Raw genomic sequence first — 14,812 nt, forward strand, 5'->3', positions numbered from 1 at the left:
TTATTTTTTTGTAATAAAGTATATCTCTCAAAATTTTAAATTCAAATGTATATATATATGTATCCAATCCCAGATGCAGTGGAAGAGTTCTTGAGGAAAAAAATGTATTTTATAAATAAAGGCAAATTTCCTTAATTTTCTCGCAGTATAATAAGGTATACTTTTTAAAGGATAAAAGCACTTCCTTAGAAGAACTTGATTACTGGATTATTTCCCCTTATTTTATTGTTAGTATTTCACAAAAATTACAAAAAATTTCAAACTCCATAAAAACTTCTACCAAAGGTCCAGTTCCTGATTTATCAGCTTTAGTATCTTTTAACCACATAGAGAGAATGTTCTTTTTTTCCTTAACATTATTTCTCCTCCTGGTAGAATATTTCCCAAATGAGCAAGGTAACACTTGTGAATGCATGATACTTCTGAGTGAAATACATGGTAAGAAATACATTTTAAGAAGCATAGGTTAAGTTCCAACTTCATAGGGACACAGAAGTATTCCCAAGAAAACATCAACACATTGAAAATGGAGATTGGGGCACCTGAGTGGCTCAGTGGGTTAAGTATCCAACTTCCTCTCAGGTCATGATCTTGTAGTTCATGGGTTTGGGCCTGGCATCGGGCTCTGTGCTGACAGTGAGGAACCTGAAGCCTGCTTCAGATTCTGTGTCTCTCTCCCTCTCTCTCTCAAAAATAAATAAATATTAATTTTTTTTTAAAGTGGGGATTATTTTTAAATTGGTGGCACTAGGCTAAACAAGGACAATTAAGATTTGTGACAGTTCTGAGAAGTGGGTAATTCCAATACATCAAAGCTCAGGTTTAAAATTGAAGCATACATTTACTGCATTTCATTGATTCTGGTTTTTTTTTTCATATGTCATTATTTATGAAATTGGGGTACATTTTACAATTGATATTATATCAAACAGAAAGTCATCATTGTCTGCGTATGTATGAACTTGGCTGTTATTCTTAGTGTGTAAGTGGACAAATGTAATTTTTTGATGTTTCAGCCAAGAATCCATACATAACTCAATTAAAAAAGAATATGAATCCTGGTTTTCCAGAAAACCTCCTTTGATACTTTTTGGGAAAGTCATCTGATGGATGGCATTGTTTTAGAATAAAATGTGGGAAAAAAAGAGGAGCATTTAATAAGAAATGCTGTATCACCAGTGTTCTTGATGACACAGAAAACAGTATGATGTGAAAAACTGGTAATGGCCAATGACTATAAAGGAGAAAGTAATTCATTATAGTAATATGAATGTGAAGTTTTATGAGTAAGTTACATTTTGCTTATCTTTTTTAGCTACAAGTGTGATATGATTTTTAAAAAAAGTCTAAGAAAACTTGAAAATAATTAAATAGAAACCCTAAGTTAAATAACACATTCTGTTTAAGTTTATTTGGCAGTGTTTTTGTCTCATAAAAGTACATAAAAGTGATGCATCTTGTGGTCAGTGGCATCTCAGATTTGATAAAATATGGTTATTTCTTTAGTAAGTGGGCCAAAATTCCTTTAGCATCTCCATTTTTTTGAAAAAAAAATTTAATGTTTATTTTTGAGAGAGAGAGAGAGATTGAGAGAGAGAGAGACAGAGAGCATGCAAGTGGGGGAGGGGCAGAGAGAGAGGAGACACAGAATCTGAAGCAGACTGCAGGCTGTCAGCATAGAGCCCCATGCAGGGCTCGAACTCACGAACTGTGAGATCATGACCTGAGCTGAAGTCAGACACTTAACTGACTGAGCCACCCAGGTGCCTAGCATCTCCATTTTTAAGCCTTCCAACAATATATAAAAAACTTTTAACACAACATGGTGTGAAAAAGTCATGCTAGTAATTTACCTAGCTAGACCTATGTGAACACTTGGTAACTCTTCAGTATTTGCATCATTCTTTTAGCCAGAAATCTGAACAAAAATAGCAGAAAATAAAAAAAACTGGTCAACGCAAATTAAGAGTTGTGTGGTTTTTACGTGTGGTGAACTCAAGAACTCAAGTCTAAGGTAATAGTGTTAGATCATCCTATATAATCCTCTGACAAAAAAATCCATTATATAAAAATTCGGTCTTACTGGTTTCAATACTGATATTCAGAATTCAAATGAAAACTGAATTAAACATATACCAAAACCAATATTTGGGGGAAAAAATGATTTATTTTAAGTTAGCTCTACACCCAATGTGGGGCTTGAACTCATGACCCTAAGATTAAGAGTCATATGCTCCACAGACTGAGCCAGCCAGGTGCCCCGATTATTCAGATGTTTTTTAATCTTCCAATATTCTGAAATTTGTTCTGTAAGAGTTTGTATTTAGTATGTTGTTACATTTGTAAGCCCTAGTTTTTTTTTTTTTTTGAAGTATGCCATCACCTAACCTGCTCATGGTGATTCCTTGACCCTATCAGAGATGATGACTGCTATAATCTACACTATTTGTTTCAGTGTCTATATCTAATCAAACAAAAAGTTTATTTAATGTTTTGATAAAATCTGTCTTACAAGAGAATGCTAAGAATAAGCTCTTAAATATTCAATGATTACAGCTGTAATCAAAGATCAAGATTCTCCCCTATGCTTTTGAATCACCAGTCTTTGATTTCTCACTCAGAGCACCAACAGAACACGTTTCATGATTGTTATACTCTTGTTTCTTAAAAGAAAGAATATCAGATTTTTGGTTCTTTTATAGAGTACGGTGCTTACAGTGACCATACATTTGGTAGCAAGGATCAGGAATAAGTAAAAATGAAAAGCAAGCTTCGTATGGTCTACACAGAAGATAGGAACGAAAAGTATAAAATTTCTCTCTCTTAATCAGATGAATCATGTTGGAAAATTAACACGAATAAAGAAATTGGTACTACCTTTGGACAAAAACAACTGCTTATTCTACTTTAACAAAAACTTATATGAAACCAAATTATTATAAACTTCCAATACCAAAATATACTCCAGTAATTAGGGGTATTTTTTTTTTTTTTCAGCAGAAACATTTATCCTTAGCCATAAGATGCTGTAAATATATTTCTTCCCTTTTCAATTCATGCCATTCTGTGCTTACTGGTATATTATTTTGTGGTCTTTGTTTTGGCAGATGCACAAGCAAAATCTGATTCCAACAGTTTGACCCTTCTCACTTTTTATGTTCTCTAGGGCATAATAAAACCCAAGATACAATCCCTCAGCAGTTAATGAAGCTTAACCTCCCACCCTCTTAATTACCAATGCATTACACCAACTATGGGCATCATACTCCTCTCTAAGCTATTTTACAATTCAGCAGAAGTACTACTGAGCTATTATGTAGCAACATAATCCATGCAGCATGAGAAATCCTTCTTAAAAATAAAATCTTTTGATCCTTGCAGGTTTTGGTAACTGTATAATTAATACTACTTAAGCATTATCCATGTATCAGTAAGTATATTATATTGTATCAGTAAGTATATTACTTTGTTGATTTTGGGGGAGTTGGGGAACATTTATTTTCTGAAAGTTAGAAAGAGAAACAAATTCAAAGATATTATGACTGATTATCATCATCTGAATACAAGAGTACTCTAAATATCCAGGCTGAGTATCCATCTAGTAAAGATGAGTTCTCCACATTATCTCCGTTTCAATATTTAAAAATATGGGAGAGGTTACTTTAATTGTTAAAAGCATTCAGAAATGTAGATTGCATGGAGTAAGTCAAAGGCCTGTAGGTATATAGCTGATGTTATATGAAAAATGTTTTTAAACTCATGGATTTTAAGATTAGTATTTAGTGAATTATTTCCATCCATATTTCAAATCAAATTCAGTACAGGGAACATCTTGGTGCAATTTATATATATATATTTTTTCTGTTGTATATAAAGAGGGAACAATTACTGATATTACAAGAAGAAAAGGTGAAAAATTTTCACATTAATATACAAATATTATTTTAACTAAACTCGCAAATTAAGCTACTGACAAAATGATGCTTTTAATTTGACAACTGCATCAATTACATGAATTGAAAAACAGAAAATGAAACCACTAGGTTAAGAGTAGTGTTCTCAATGCTTTTCCACAGATCCTTATCACATTTCTCTTTCACATATAAACAAGAACTATATTGAGAAGATTGGAAAAACTCAATTTTCTTCACTAAGATAGAGGGAAGGAGAAGGATAACATGAAGAAAAGGAAATGGAAGTCTACATCAGAAGTATTCAGAAGTAAAGGGAAAGGGTAAAGTCAGTAAAAAAAGAATAATACTTTCTTTAAATGCAAATTATAATCTAATTATTTCAAAATATTACCTTTTAAACCATCACATTTTTAAGAGCTCCAGTCATAGAAGGATTTCGAAGCAATTCAGACATGTAATTAATCCCTGAGTTCTACTGCTATTTAGCAGTGAGGTTAGGAAAATGAAGTACAGGCAACTTTAAATTCTTGATTCAGGTCCTAGCAATGTGCCTGCGAATATCAACAGCACTCCAAGTCTTGACCAAGGCACTCACTTAAAAAAACTTTAAAGGGAAATGCACTGTATTTTTTGGCATTGTGGTATTATTGGCTTCCACAATTATTTTCTAACATATATAAAAATCAAAACTGTTAAGCTGTTAGGAACAAGTCTCTATGAGGTCTATGATAATTTTATCAATTTTCTTCAATATATCAACTTAGATACAGAATTTATATATTTCATATATCAAAATGTAAAAGCTATAATACATATTCCTTCAAAACATTCTCCTTAGTTCATAATCTTCTTAAGAAAAAAAAACTTAAGTAAATAAAATAAATAAAAATTCCATGCTTTTGTTTATAGAGAGACAAGGGTACACTGTTGCTATCTATTAATATTTCTAGCCATAAAAATTGGAGGTTTCCTTTTTGAGTTCCTTTACAAAATAAAGTTCATATAGCAAATGCTATCAATGTTTAATCTGGCTCATACTGAGAGAGATAATATAAGTTAAAGTGAATAATCAACAAAACTCATACTGAGAGAGATAATATAAGTTAAAGTGAATAGAGCTACTAATTAGGTAACTAGCATTATTAAAAACGTGACTTTCTGCGTGTGTGTGTGTGTGTGTGTGTGTGTGTGTGTGTGTGTATACATATTATGTATATATTTTGGGTGTGGGATGTATATATATATGTGTGTATGTGGGTGTGTATTACTATATCTTTATATCTATATCCCTAGTTACAGAAAGAAAATGAATGGTAAATGATGCTGTCCTTGTAATACCTTGATTAAAATACATTTTGTGAAATGTTTTAAAAACTAGACCAAACTCTTCACTTAATCATTGATTTTAACAGGTTTAATTAATAAGACGATGTGCAATAATTCTCTTTAGTAAATGCTTACTACATAAGGGTATGTATTAACCTGTTTTCTTAAAATAAATGATGTATGAAAATCTATACTAAGTAAACAGATTATGCAATAATTACTTGAGTTATAGAAGGATTCTTATGCTGAAAAGGATTTCTATATAATTCCTGTTAAGTATGAAGTGTCCTTATTGAACATAAAGTAATTTCTGAAAATCTGATATAATTAAATATTTATAGTTATTGTAAAAGTTAAGATAGTGACAGTAATCTTAACATAATTATTTATTAAATTGAAGTCATAGAATTTTTACAAGGTTGTAAAGAAATATTCTAAAATTTCGGGGATATCTGCTGTCAAAGATATCTCACAATTAATAATGGAATCAGGCATTATCTTTATTTAAGAGGTCCAGATCAGTTATATTCCCAGCTCAGGAGCACACATGGGACTGGTTTTATTTGTTTGATGACATATTCTTTTATTTTTCCAAAATGAACCCAGTTTAGGGAAGATGTCACAAAAATCCTTAGTACATTGTGATGCACTAAATGACACTGGATATCACTTTATTTTGATTAAATTTGAACATTATTTTGTGTTATACACTTGGTGTTAATAGAACAAAATGATTCTCTTTCTGCTTATTGAGTACTGAAAAGTAGAGGCAACAGGATAAATGCACAAAATAGGTTTTTAAAATTCTATAGTACCCTGTTATAATCTGTTTTAAGAAGTATAAAGGTAAGATGCTTCATAGTCTCAGATCTCTTTTCTCCTTCCAATTTAAGTCTTTAATACCATCCACCTGTTTTTGAAATCTAGCACAGACTTAGACACACACACATACACACACACGAACTGTAAAAAACTTTTATAAAAAGTGGTAAGTGCATTTCAAATGCCTCTGATTTCACTAATATGACATAATACAAAAAGATGGCTGTGCTGTACTAAGGTCACTTTCTGCAACTGCCTGTTGGTTTCTGATGAACAAAACAAAATTTTAGGAAGGAAACACTGGCCACTGAAAGAATCATCCCAACATTAGCTGGAGAGATAGCTCTGTCCTCTTTGGGGTTTTCACACAGTAAAGTTATCCCTTTGTGCATAATAAATCTTCAAAGACCATCTATTTAATCTATGACCCTTGAAGATGCGCTGCCTTTCTCCTTTCATGGGATCTCTTAACATTTTATTTCATGGGGCAACATGTTAATTTGGGGAGCTGATGAGTATTTTTTTTCAAGTTTCAATGGCTCTGGTTTTCAGAATTTGAAGTCATTTATCCCTTCTAAAAGGATTAAATACTTTCTCTTCTATGTTTTCAGAAAAAGTATTCAGAGGACAAATGAACTCTATCTTTAATATTCCTAATTCTCACTTTGTGTGGCTTCTTTTCAAAGAATGGAAAGTACTATATAATGGTTCTAAGATTTTAACATTTAGGCATGACAATAACCATGAAGTATCCACAACCATAATTTTTAGGAGTTCAAAATAAAATTTTTAAAAGTAAATGTGAGGCCTGGAGGAAGTTCTTTAAGATTTTGAAAGCAAAACTCCTGGTATTTCATTTTTAATTTGGCATTCCAGAATAAGGTAACCAGGGAACTATCTCTATCTTAATGTGAAGGGTTAAGTGACTTGTGCAAAGTCCTGTAGCTAGTTAAGTAGCATCACAGAAATTAAAATCTAAGCTCATATCCCAAATGCATTTCACCTTCTGAGGATAAATATCCTATCAAAGAATATGGCGTTTTTGCTGTATGACTTAGGCTACTTTTCTGCATGCAAATTTCCTTTCTTATGTTGGTGACACACAAATATCAAAGTGAACTTTGTGTTTAATTTAATGTTGTATCAGAAATGGTTTTTACTGGCTAGTGACAGAGAGGTGGGTTTATTCTCCTTTATTCTTTGATCTTATCTTTCATTTTTTTGTTGGAAAATAAGGCACATGCCATCTTTTAAAAGCTGGCTACAAATGTAGGTCACTGGAAGCAGTACTGAGCCTTTGCATGATTTTTCTTAGTCTTTTTAGTTTGCCAAAGAAGCTCTAACTGTGGCTGCCAGGGGAGAACTTAGAATTTTAAATAAGCTCTCACAAGTAGCTAGGGGGAAAAAAATCCCTGGGGTCAAACAGCAAATTTCTGGCTCAACCAACACTTCAGAGTTGTAAGCACTGAAAAGCATATAGATAACATGGTAGTTTTCTGAACAAATCAAAGACAAAGAAATGAAGGGAACATATTCTGATTATAGCTCTGCCTTTAAAGGGCTCTTCATTTATGTGTATTTATACTATGAACAGAAGATACACAGTAATAAAATACTTTTGATAGGAAATAAAACACGTATTATACAGGCTAGAAAAAGTAAAAATGTGTGTGAAGATATGTTATTTATAAGATATTGAGCATGCATAAAGTTTACAAAGTAGAATGACAGAAGGGCCAAAAAATTTTTTTAATTATATATAACATAACATATTACTTTTGTTCTGAACATTATAAAACTACAACTCTGAAGATAAGTATAATAAAAAAATGTTCAGTAGTGTATATGGCCAATCAAGGGGTACTTTTTTTTACTTTATTCTTAAAGCTATCCCAATTTTTGACAGAATAAGGAAAGAAAAGTCGGATCTGAAATATTTTTCTATTCTATTTACTCAGAAAGCCCAGCCTGTACAATAATGTACTAAAAGCAAACAACTAACCACTCACTGGATTCAGACTTCTAAATCTTGTTCCATGATCAGTTAATGAGAGATGGATGTTAAATATACACTTAACACCAAATTGACACAAGGAAAGGAAACCTTTTTAATGTTAATTCAAACTTACTGTTTAACAAATAATACTATTTCATCTAACTGTTTTTCTGTTAAAGTTATTTATTTATTTTTGAGAGAGAGAGAGAGAGAGAGAGAGAGAGAGAGATTGGGGGAACGTGCATGGGGGAGGGGCAGGGAGAGAGGGAGAAAGAATCTCAACCAGACCTCACTCTGTCATCGTGAAGTGGGGCTCGAATCATGAACTATGAGATCATGACCTGAGCTGAAATCTAGAGTCAGACACTTAACCAACTGAGCCACCCAGGGGCCCCAAATTCTTTTTTTTTAAATTTTTTTTAATGTTTACTCATTTTTGCACGCACGTGTGAGAGAGTGAGTGAGCGATCACGAACAGGGGAGGGACAGAGAGAGAGGGAGACACAGAATCTGAAGCAGGCTCCAGGCTCTGAGCTGTCAGCACAGAACCCAATGCAGGGTTTGAACCCACGAACTGTGAGATCATGACCTGAGCCAAATTCAGATGCTTAACCAACTGAGCCACTCAGGCACCAGGTGCCCCAAATTCTAAATCAATTAATATATCTTTTCTCAATCAAAACCAAAAAACCAGGGGCACCTGGGTGGCTCAGTTGGTTAAGCCTCTGACTCTTCATTTCAGCTCAGGTCATGATCTCATGGTTCATGAGTTCAAGCCCCATGTCAGGCTCTGCACTGACAGCATGGAACCTGCTTGGGATTCTCTCTCTGTCTCTCTCTCTCTCTCTCTGCCCCCACGCTGCTTGCTCTCTCTCCCAAAATAAATCAATAAACTTAAAAAAACAAACAAAAAACAAAGCAAAAGATACAAGGTACAATAAATAAGATCTTAATAAATGAGTTCATTATTTGGGTAACAGACTAATATTTGGGATATGTAAAAATGCTCTAAATTATTGAGATATTCTGATTTTTACTTACAGATTTAAAGTGCAGAAAAAAAGAATTCTGAAGATATTAGTCTAAATTTTCATACTTCAATACTAAATATTTTGTTGCTATATTAATTCATCTAATATGACATAGTTTATTTTCTTTTTAATTTTTTTAATTTTTTTTTTTTTTTGAGAGAGAGAGAGAGAGAGAGAGAGAGAGAGAGAGAGAGAAAGGGGGGAGGGACAGAGAGAGAGGGAGACACAGAATCCGAAACAGGCTCCAGGCTCTGAGCTGTCAGCACAGAGCCCGACATGAGGCTAGAACTCACGAACCACGAGATCATGACCTGAGCTGAAGTCAGATGGTTAACCGACTGAGCCACCCAGGAGCCCCAATTTATTTTTTATTAAAGTTATTTTGAGAGAGAGCACATGTGCAAGTGCTCAAACAGGGAAGTGTGAAAGAAAGGGAGACAGAGAATCCCAAATAGGCTCCATGCTGTCAGTGTAGAGCCTGACACGGGGCTCAAACCTGGGAACCATGAGATCCTGACCTGAGCTGAAATCAAGAGTCAGATGCTTAACGAACTGAGCACCTAGGTGCCCCTGATATGGTTTATTTTAAATAAACTGTTACTTATTCCAGGATTCATGGGTTAATATAAGGTAATTCATTTTCTTTTTTTTATTTTTTAAAAAAAAAATTTTTTTTTTCAACGTTTATTTATTTTTGGGACAGAGAGAGACAGAGCATGAACGGAGGAGGGGCAGAGTGAGAGGGAGACACAGAATCGGAAACAGGCTCCAGGCTCTGAGCCATCAGCCCAGAGCCTGACGCGGGGCTCGAACTCACAGACCGCGAGATCGTGACCTGGCTGAAGTCAGACGCTTAACCGACTGCGCCACCCAGGCGCCCCAAGGTAATTCATTTTCAATTATGAAAGACTTTGTCTATATTAGATATGGGTACTTTCATAATAAATGCTTTTAAATATGGACTATTTGCTTATTAGTATGTTTGATGTTAAAAAATATGTTCTGTAAACCTTTAGTAAACATCAAGATAAGTTATCAATATTCCTGCCTATAACCATTACTTATCTTGAATGCATATTAAAAAGTAAAACATTTAAGCTCCTAAAATCATCCTAACCTCCCTCTTTATTCTAACTGTAGTAGATTTTGGATAGTACATAATGTATAAAAGATATAACTCAAAAAGTTAATTCCATAAGTCAGGAATTAACCCTTTGTTCTAGATATTAGACATCTCTTCCTGCATGAATATAATCAATACAGGCATGTCGTCACTAAAAGTATTTGAATTAAGCTTTAACACTCACCTTAGTATATTAAGAAATAGCATTTAATTTTACTTCTGAAAATCACATTATAAATATTAACATATATTGTTTAAAATTATGCAAAGTATATAATAGAAAAATGCAGCATTTTTAAGTTCTAAAGAAATTATGTATGTACGTGTGTGAATATATTTCTTATTTCTAAAAAAAAAATCAGCCTACCTACTGATAAACACAAATATTTTAACTTAAAAATCTAATTTTTGCTATTTTACAAAACATTCCATAGAAAAATTTCAGAGAATACTTATCCCTGTATTTGAGATGATTACGAACATTCTCTTAGATAAAAAAAGTTAACTGAAAAATACTTACCAATGTGTTTTTAAAAGCTTTAACAACATCATGTATATTGTTCTATAGGATTTTCTAAGGGGTGTAATTTTTCAACATTACATCTTAATGCTGACTTCCTGAAGGAGCTTTGACTACAATAGGCATGAATATGTTTTCAAAGGATGATGGATAAATTGCTGGGTGGTTATATAATATATCTTAGGCAGCTGATGGGGCTTTTTATCCTTTACTTGTCTTTTAGTTATACACAGTTTTAAGATAATTATGGTCTCTAAGATTTTCTTTTCCCTTTTCTTGTACCAGCAATATTTGTCTTGGTTATAGGTTCCAGAAATTCCCAAGCATACATCATAAAATTAAAACTAAGCAATTACAGCATTCCCTACTCTACCTCCCCATCCCCCCCCCCAACACTGACCCATGGTGTATCTCTAAATGCTATTAATACCTTCGTTTTGGTCATTCATTTTCGGACTGTTTAATAAATGACTCTTATATAACTCTAATAGAGTTGGGAACACTGAAATCCTGACTGAATATTATGTAGGAAAACCTACTTATCTATGTTACTCCTCAACTTCTCATTTTAAATAGTTCATTTGTTCTTCTCAGTGATACACTACAAACTTTGTCTACATGTTGGTGTTATGAAGATTATAAATAATTACAATTGTATAGGCATAAATTTTTAATTCAGTCTATTCTAAACTTGTGAAAACTAACTAGACCACATTAAGGGTATGCAGGTTGAAAACAACATTTTTTATAATTTTTTAATACAAAAATGAGAATGGCATATTATTCTTTTAAATCCAACTATTTTATTATTGCATATTAAAAAATGAAAGAAATATAAAAGATATATGAAATATGTATGAAATATATATGAAATATGTATGAAATATATATGAGATATATATATATATACATATATATATATACACATATATATTGTCCTGGGCATATATATATTGTCCTCTTTGAATTTTAAAGTGTGCTTTGGTTTTAAAAAGATATAGTACATTGACCACATATCTTATTTTATTACTTGTTTCTTGGAAAAGAATAATTTCTGTTATTTTCAAAGCAAAATAATATTAATAGATGAGTACTTTTTTCCTAGGTTTTTTTTTTTTAATTTTTTACTGTTTATTTATTTTGAGAGAGAAACAGAGACAGAGCTTGAGTGGAGGAGGAGCAGAGAGAGAGGGAGACGCAGAATCTGAAACAGGCTCTAGGCTCTGAGCTGTCAGCACAGAGCCCAGCATAGGGCTTGAACTCACGAACAGTGAGATCATGACCTGAGTCAAAATCGCCCACTTAACTGACTGAGCCACCGAGGCACTCAATAAATGAGTACTTCTAATTTCTGTATCTTTCTTCTGATTTACATCTTTAGGATACTGGTATTCAATATCCGATAATATTCTGCTGTTGTTTTTCTTTACCTAACTTTTTACAGAGTTCTCTTATTTTCATGACTATAGTATAGCAATAATTTTATGTATTTCAGTTTTGAGTAGCTTATTACTATTTTTCCCACTGCCAATATCAATTTTAAGTTAAAAAATTGTCTGAGAACATTAATTTAAAAATGAAACTACATGTGTTTCTCTCTGTCTCAAAAATAAACAAACATAAAAAGAAAATTTAATTAAAAAAAAAAGGGGGGGCACCTGGGTGGCTCAGTTGGTTGAGCAACCAACTTCGGCTGAGGTCATGATCTCATGGTTTGTGAGTCCAAGCCCCGTGTCGGGCTCTGTGCTGACAGCTCAGAGCCTGAGCCTGCTTCAGATTCTGTGTTTCCCTCTCTCTCTGCCCCTCCCCTGCTCATGTTCTGTCTCTCTCTGTCTCAAAAATAAATAAACATTAAAAAAATTTTTTTAAATGAAACTACATGTTCAAATAAATTTTAAGAGAATAAAATATATGTATGTTCCCATTAATGGATTTAAATACAGTTTGTATATATACAAACATATATTTTGTTTACATATATATAAGCGATATTTTTTCATGAAATGTTCAAAATGAAATATTGAATAGTATATCCTATACCTGTAAAATATCAGCCGGGTCTTCTTTTGCAGATGCAACCAACAAAGTATGCCCATTGATGATTCCTTCTGCCAGGAAATACTTGAAGAGCAAAGAAGAATAAATATTATATTTATCCTCTTCTGTAAAAAAGAAAAAAATATAGTCAGAATCCTATCATATAGCAAGCATACTCAGACATTCTTGTAATTTTTCTCCTTAAAATAAGTATATGAGGTGGGGTAATAACTGTCTTCCTAAAGTACAGTTAGATAGGCTAAGAAACTTATTTATCTAGGTGGTCAATGAGAAGTGAGTCCTTTTAATATAGTCTGATTACAAAATTTTTCTCAATCTATTGCACCACTTCTGATATCCACAAAATTTAGAGGATTATGTATGATTATAGCAAGGAAATCACAGATGTTTTTGTCTTTACTAAGATTTTTTTTTTAGGCATTGCACCTCTAAAATGGCTATTCTTGGGGTGCCTGGGTAGTTTAGTTGGTTAAGCATCCAACTTTGGCTCAGGTCATGATCTCACAGTTTATGAGTTCGAGTCCAGTGTTGGCTCTGCACTGACAGCTCAGAGCCTGGAGCCTGATTCAGATTCTGTGCCTCCTTTTCTCTGTCTGTCCCTCCTCCATTTGTGCTCTCTCTCTCTCTCTCTCTCTCTCTCAAAAGTAAAGAAACATTAAAATGGCTATTCTTATCTACCAATCAGTTTGTAAACTCACACTTAATTTCTTACATGTCACAACAATTAAGCACTTAGTGTATGTAGCCTGAAAATTAATATTTATAAAATTTATAAAAATAGTATTACTTCTACATTTGTGTTTTAGGCTTTATATCCAATAGCAATTTAAAATTGAAGATTTTCAGTTGAGAGTTCTTAAATTTGTACTAAATGATTTCCTAGTAAACGGTCCTTTTACCTTTCATTATTCCTTCATCCTCCCTTCTTTCTGAATTTTTATGAAAAAATGATGTGTCAGGTTTGACAGAAATGTGTTAATATTTCTGTGATTTTGTGACATAATATAAACAACTTGAGTATATCTTTGTTTTCTTAATATTACTGATAGCTACTGATAGCTACATTTTTATATCAGTCTTCTTTCCTTTAATACTTTGAAGACAACACAAAACCAGAGACAAAGGTAAATTTATTACATTATCTAAAAAAAGAGAAGCCATGATTAATTTATTCAACAAATATTAATTGAGTTCCTGTAATATGTCAGGCATTGTTAATATCTGTAAAACCCACACTATTAAAAAATATTCCTAATCAACTGAGCCACCCAGGTGTCTCATTATTAAAAAATATTCCCAAGAAAGTTTGAATTTGTGGTAATGTTAGCACTGTGCAAAGCTTCTTGCAGCTATAATTATAAAACCTGAAAAAAATCATTAAAAAATATTTGAAGGCATTGGAAAGCAACAAAAAACAGACAGAAACTGCAGCAGTTTCCTTTTGAAAGACTGTGATCATGACATGTAAGAATTTCTAATTTCTAATTTCTGGCTTTTTTGCTTACAAGTGTTCTTAACCTCCCTTAGCTCTGGAAGCTTTAATTCAAATCCTTTCCAGCTTGAGATAGCAGAATGTAGAGTTCAGAAAACAGCTGAAAGTTTAAGGGAAAAATCCTTGAAGTAAGAGTTCTGCAAATGTTATCAAATGTGCCCAAATCCCTGGTTGACCTCTAAGCCATCTATTATCTATGCATGAGAGGGAGAAAGAAACAGTTAAGTAGGAAAGAGAGAACAGGATAAACTTGAAAGACAATTAAATCATGTGAGATTTACAAATTTAATGCTCCCCTGAAGGCATTTATTTCCCCACCTGAGAGCAGAATCTTGTATTAAAGAAAGCTGAAGTCTCACTGACTTGAGGTGGCAGAGGACAAAACTCAGGGCTGAGAACCATACAAAGTGTGAGCCCCCAAATCCGAGTATAAGTTCTGTGCAAATATTTGGTTCTCTTCTAAATTCTGATTGTAAGAGACAGCTCTGTGTGACCAAGTTAAAAAAGCAAAACCTAAAATCTGGAAAATC

General features: G+C 32.9%; 1 protein-coding gene across 4 annotated transcripts in view; it reads right to left on the bottom strand.

Annotated features, from left to right (window-relative positions):
• ELP4 (elongator acetyltransferase complex subunit 4) overlaps positions 1-14,812 on the bottom strand; it is a 246,695-nt gene that overhangs the window by 202,782 nt on the left and 29,101 nt on the right. For all 4 annotated transcript variants that reach the window (XM_040495538.1, XM_040495535.1, XM_040495536.1 and 1 more), the window contains exon 3: positions 12,773-12,894. In XM_040495538.1, the coding sequence (XP_040351472.1) occupies positions 12,773-12,894 (122 nt within the window). The remainder of the gene's footprint in view (positions 1-12,772; positions 12,895-14,812) is intronic.

The sequence above is a fragment of the Herpailurus yagouaroundi genome, unplaced genomic scaffold, assembly GCF_014898765.1.
Source record: "Herpailurus yagouaroundi ecotype Mexico unplaced genomic scaffold, PumYag 187, whole genome shotgun sequence".
Taxonomy (NCBI): domain Eukaryota; kingdom Metazoa; phylum Chordata; class Mammalia; order Carnivora; family Felidae; genus Herpailurus; species Herpailurus yagouaroundi.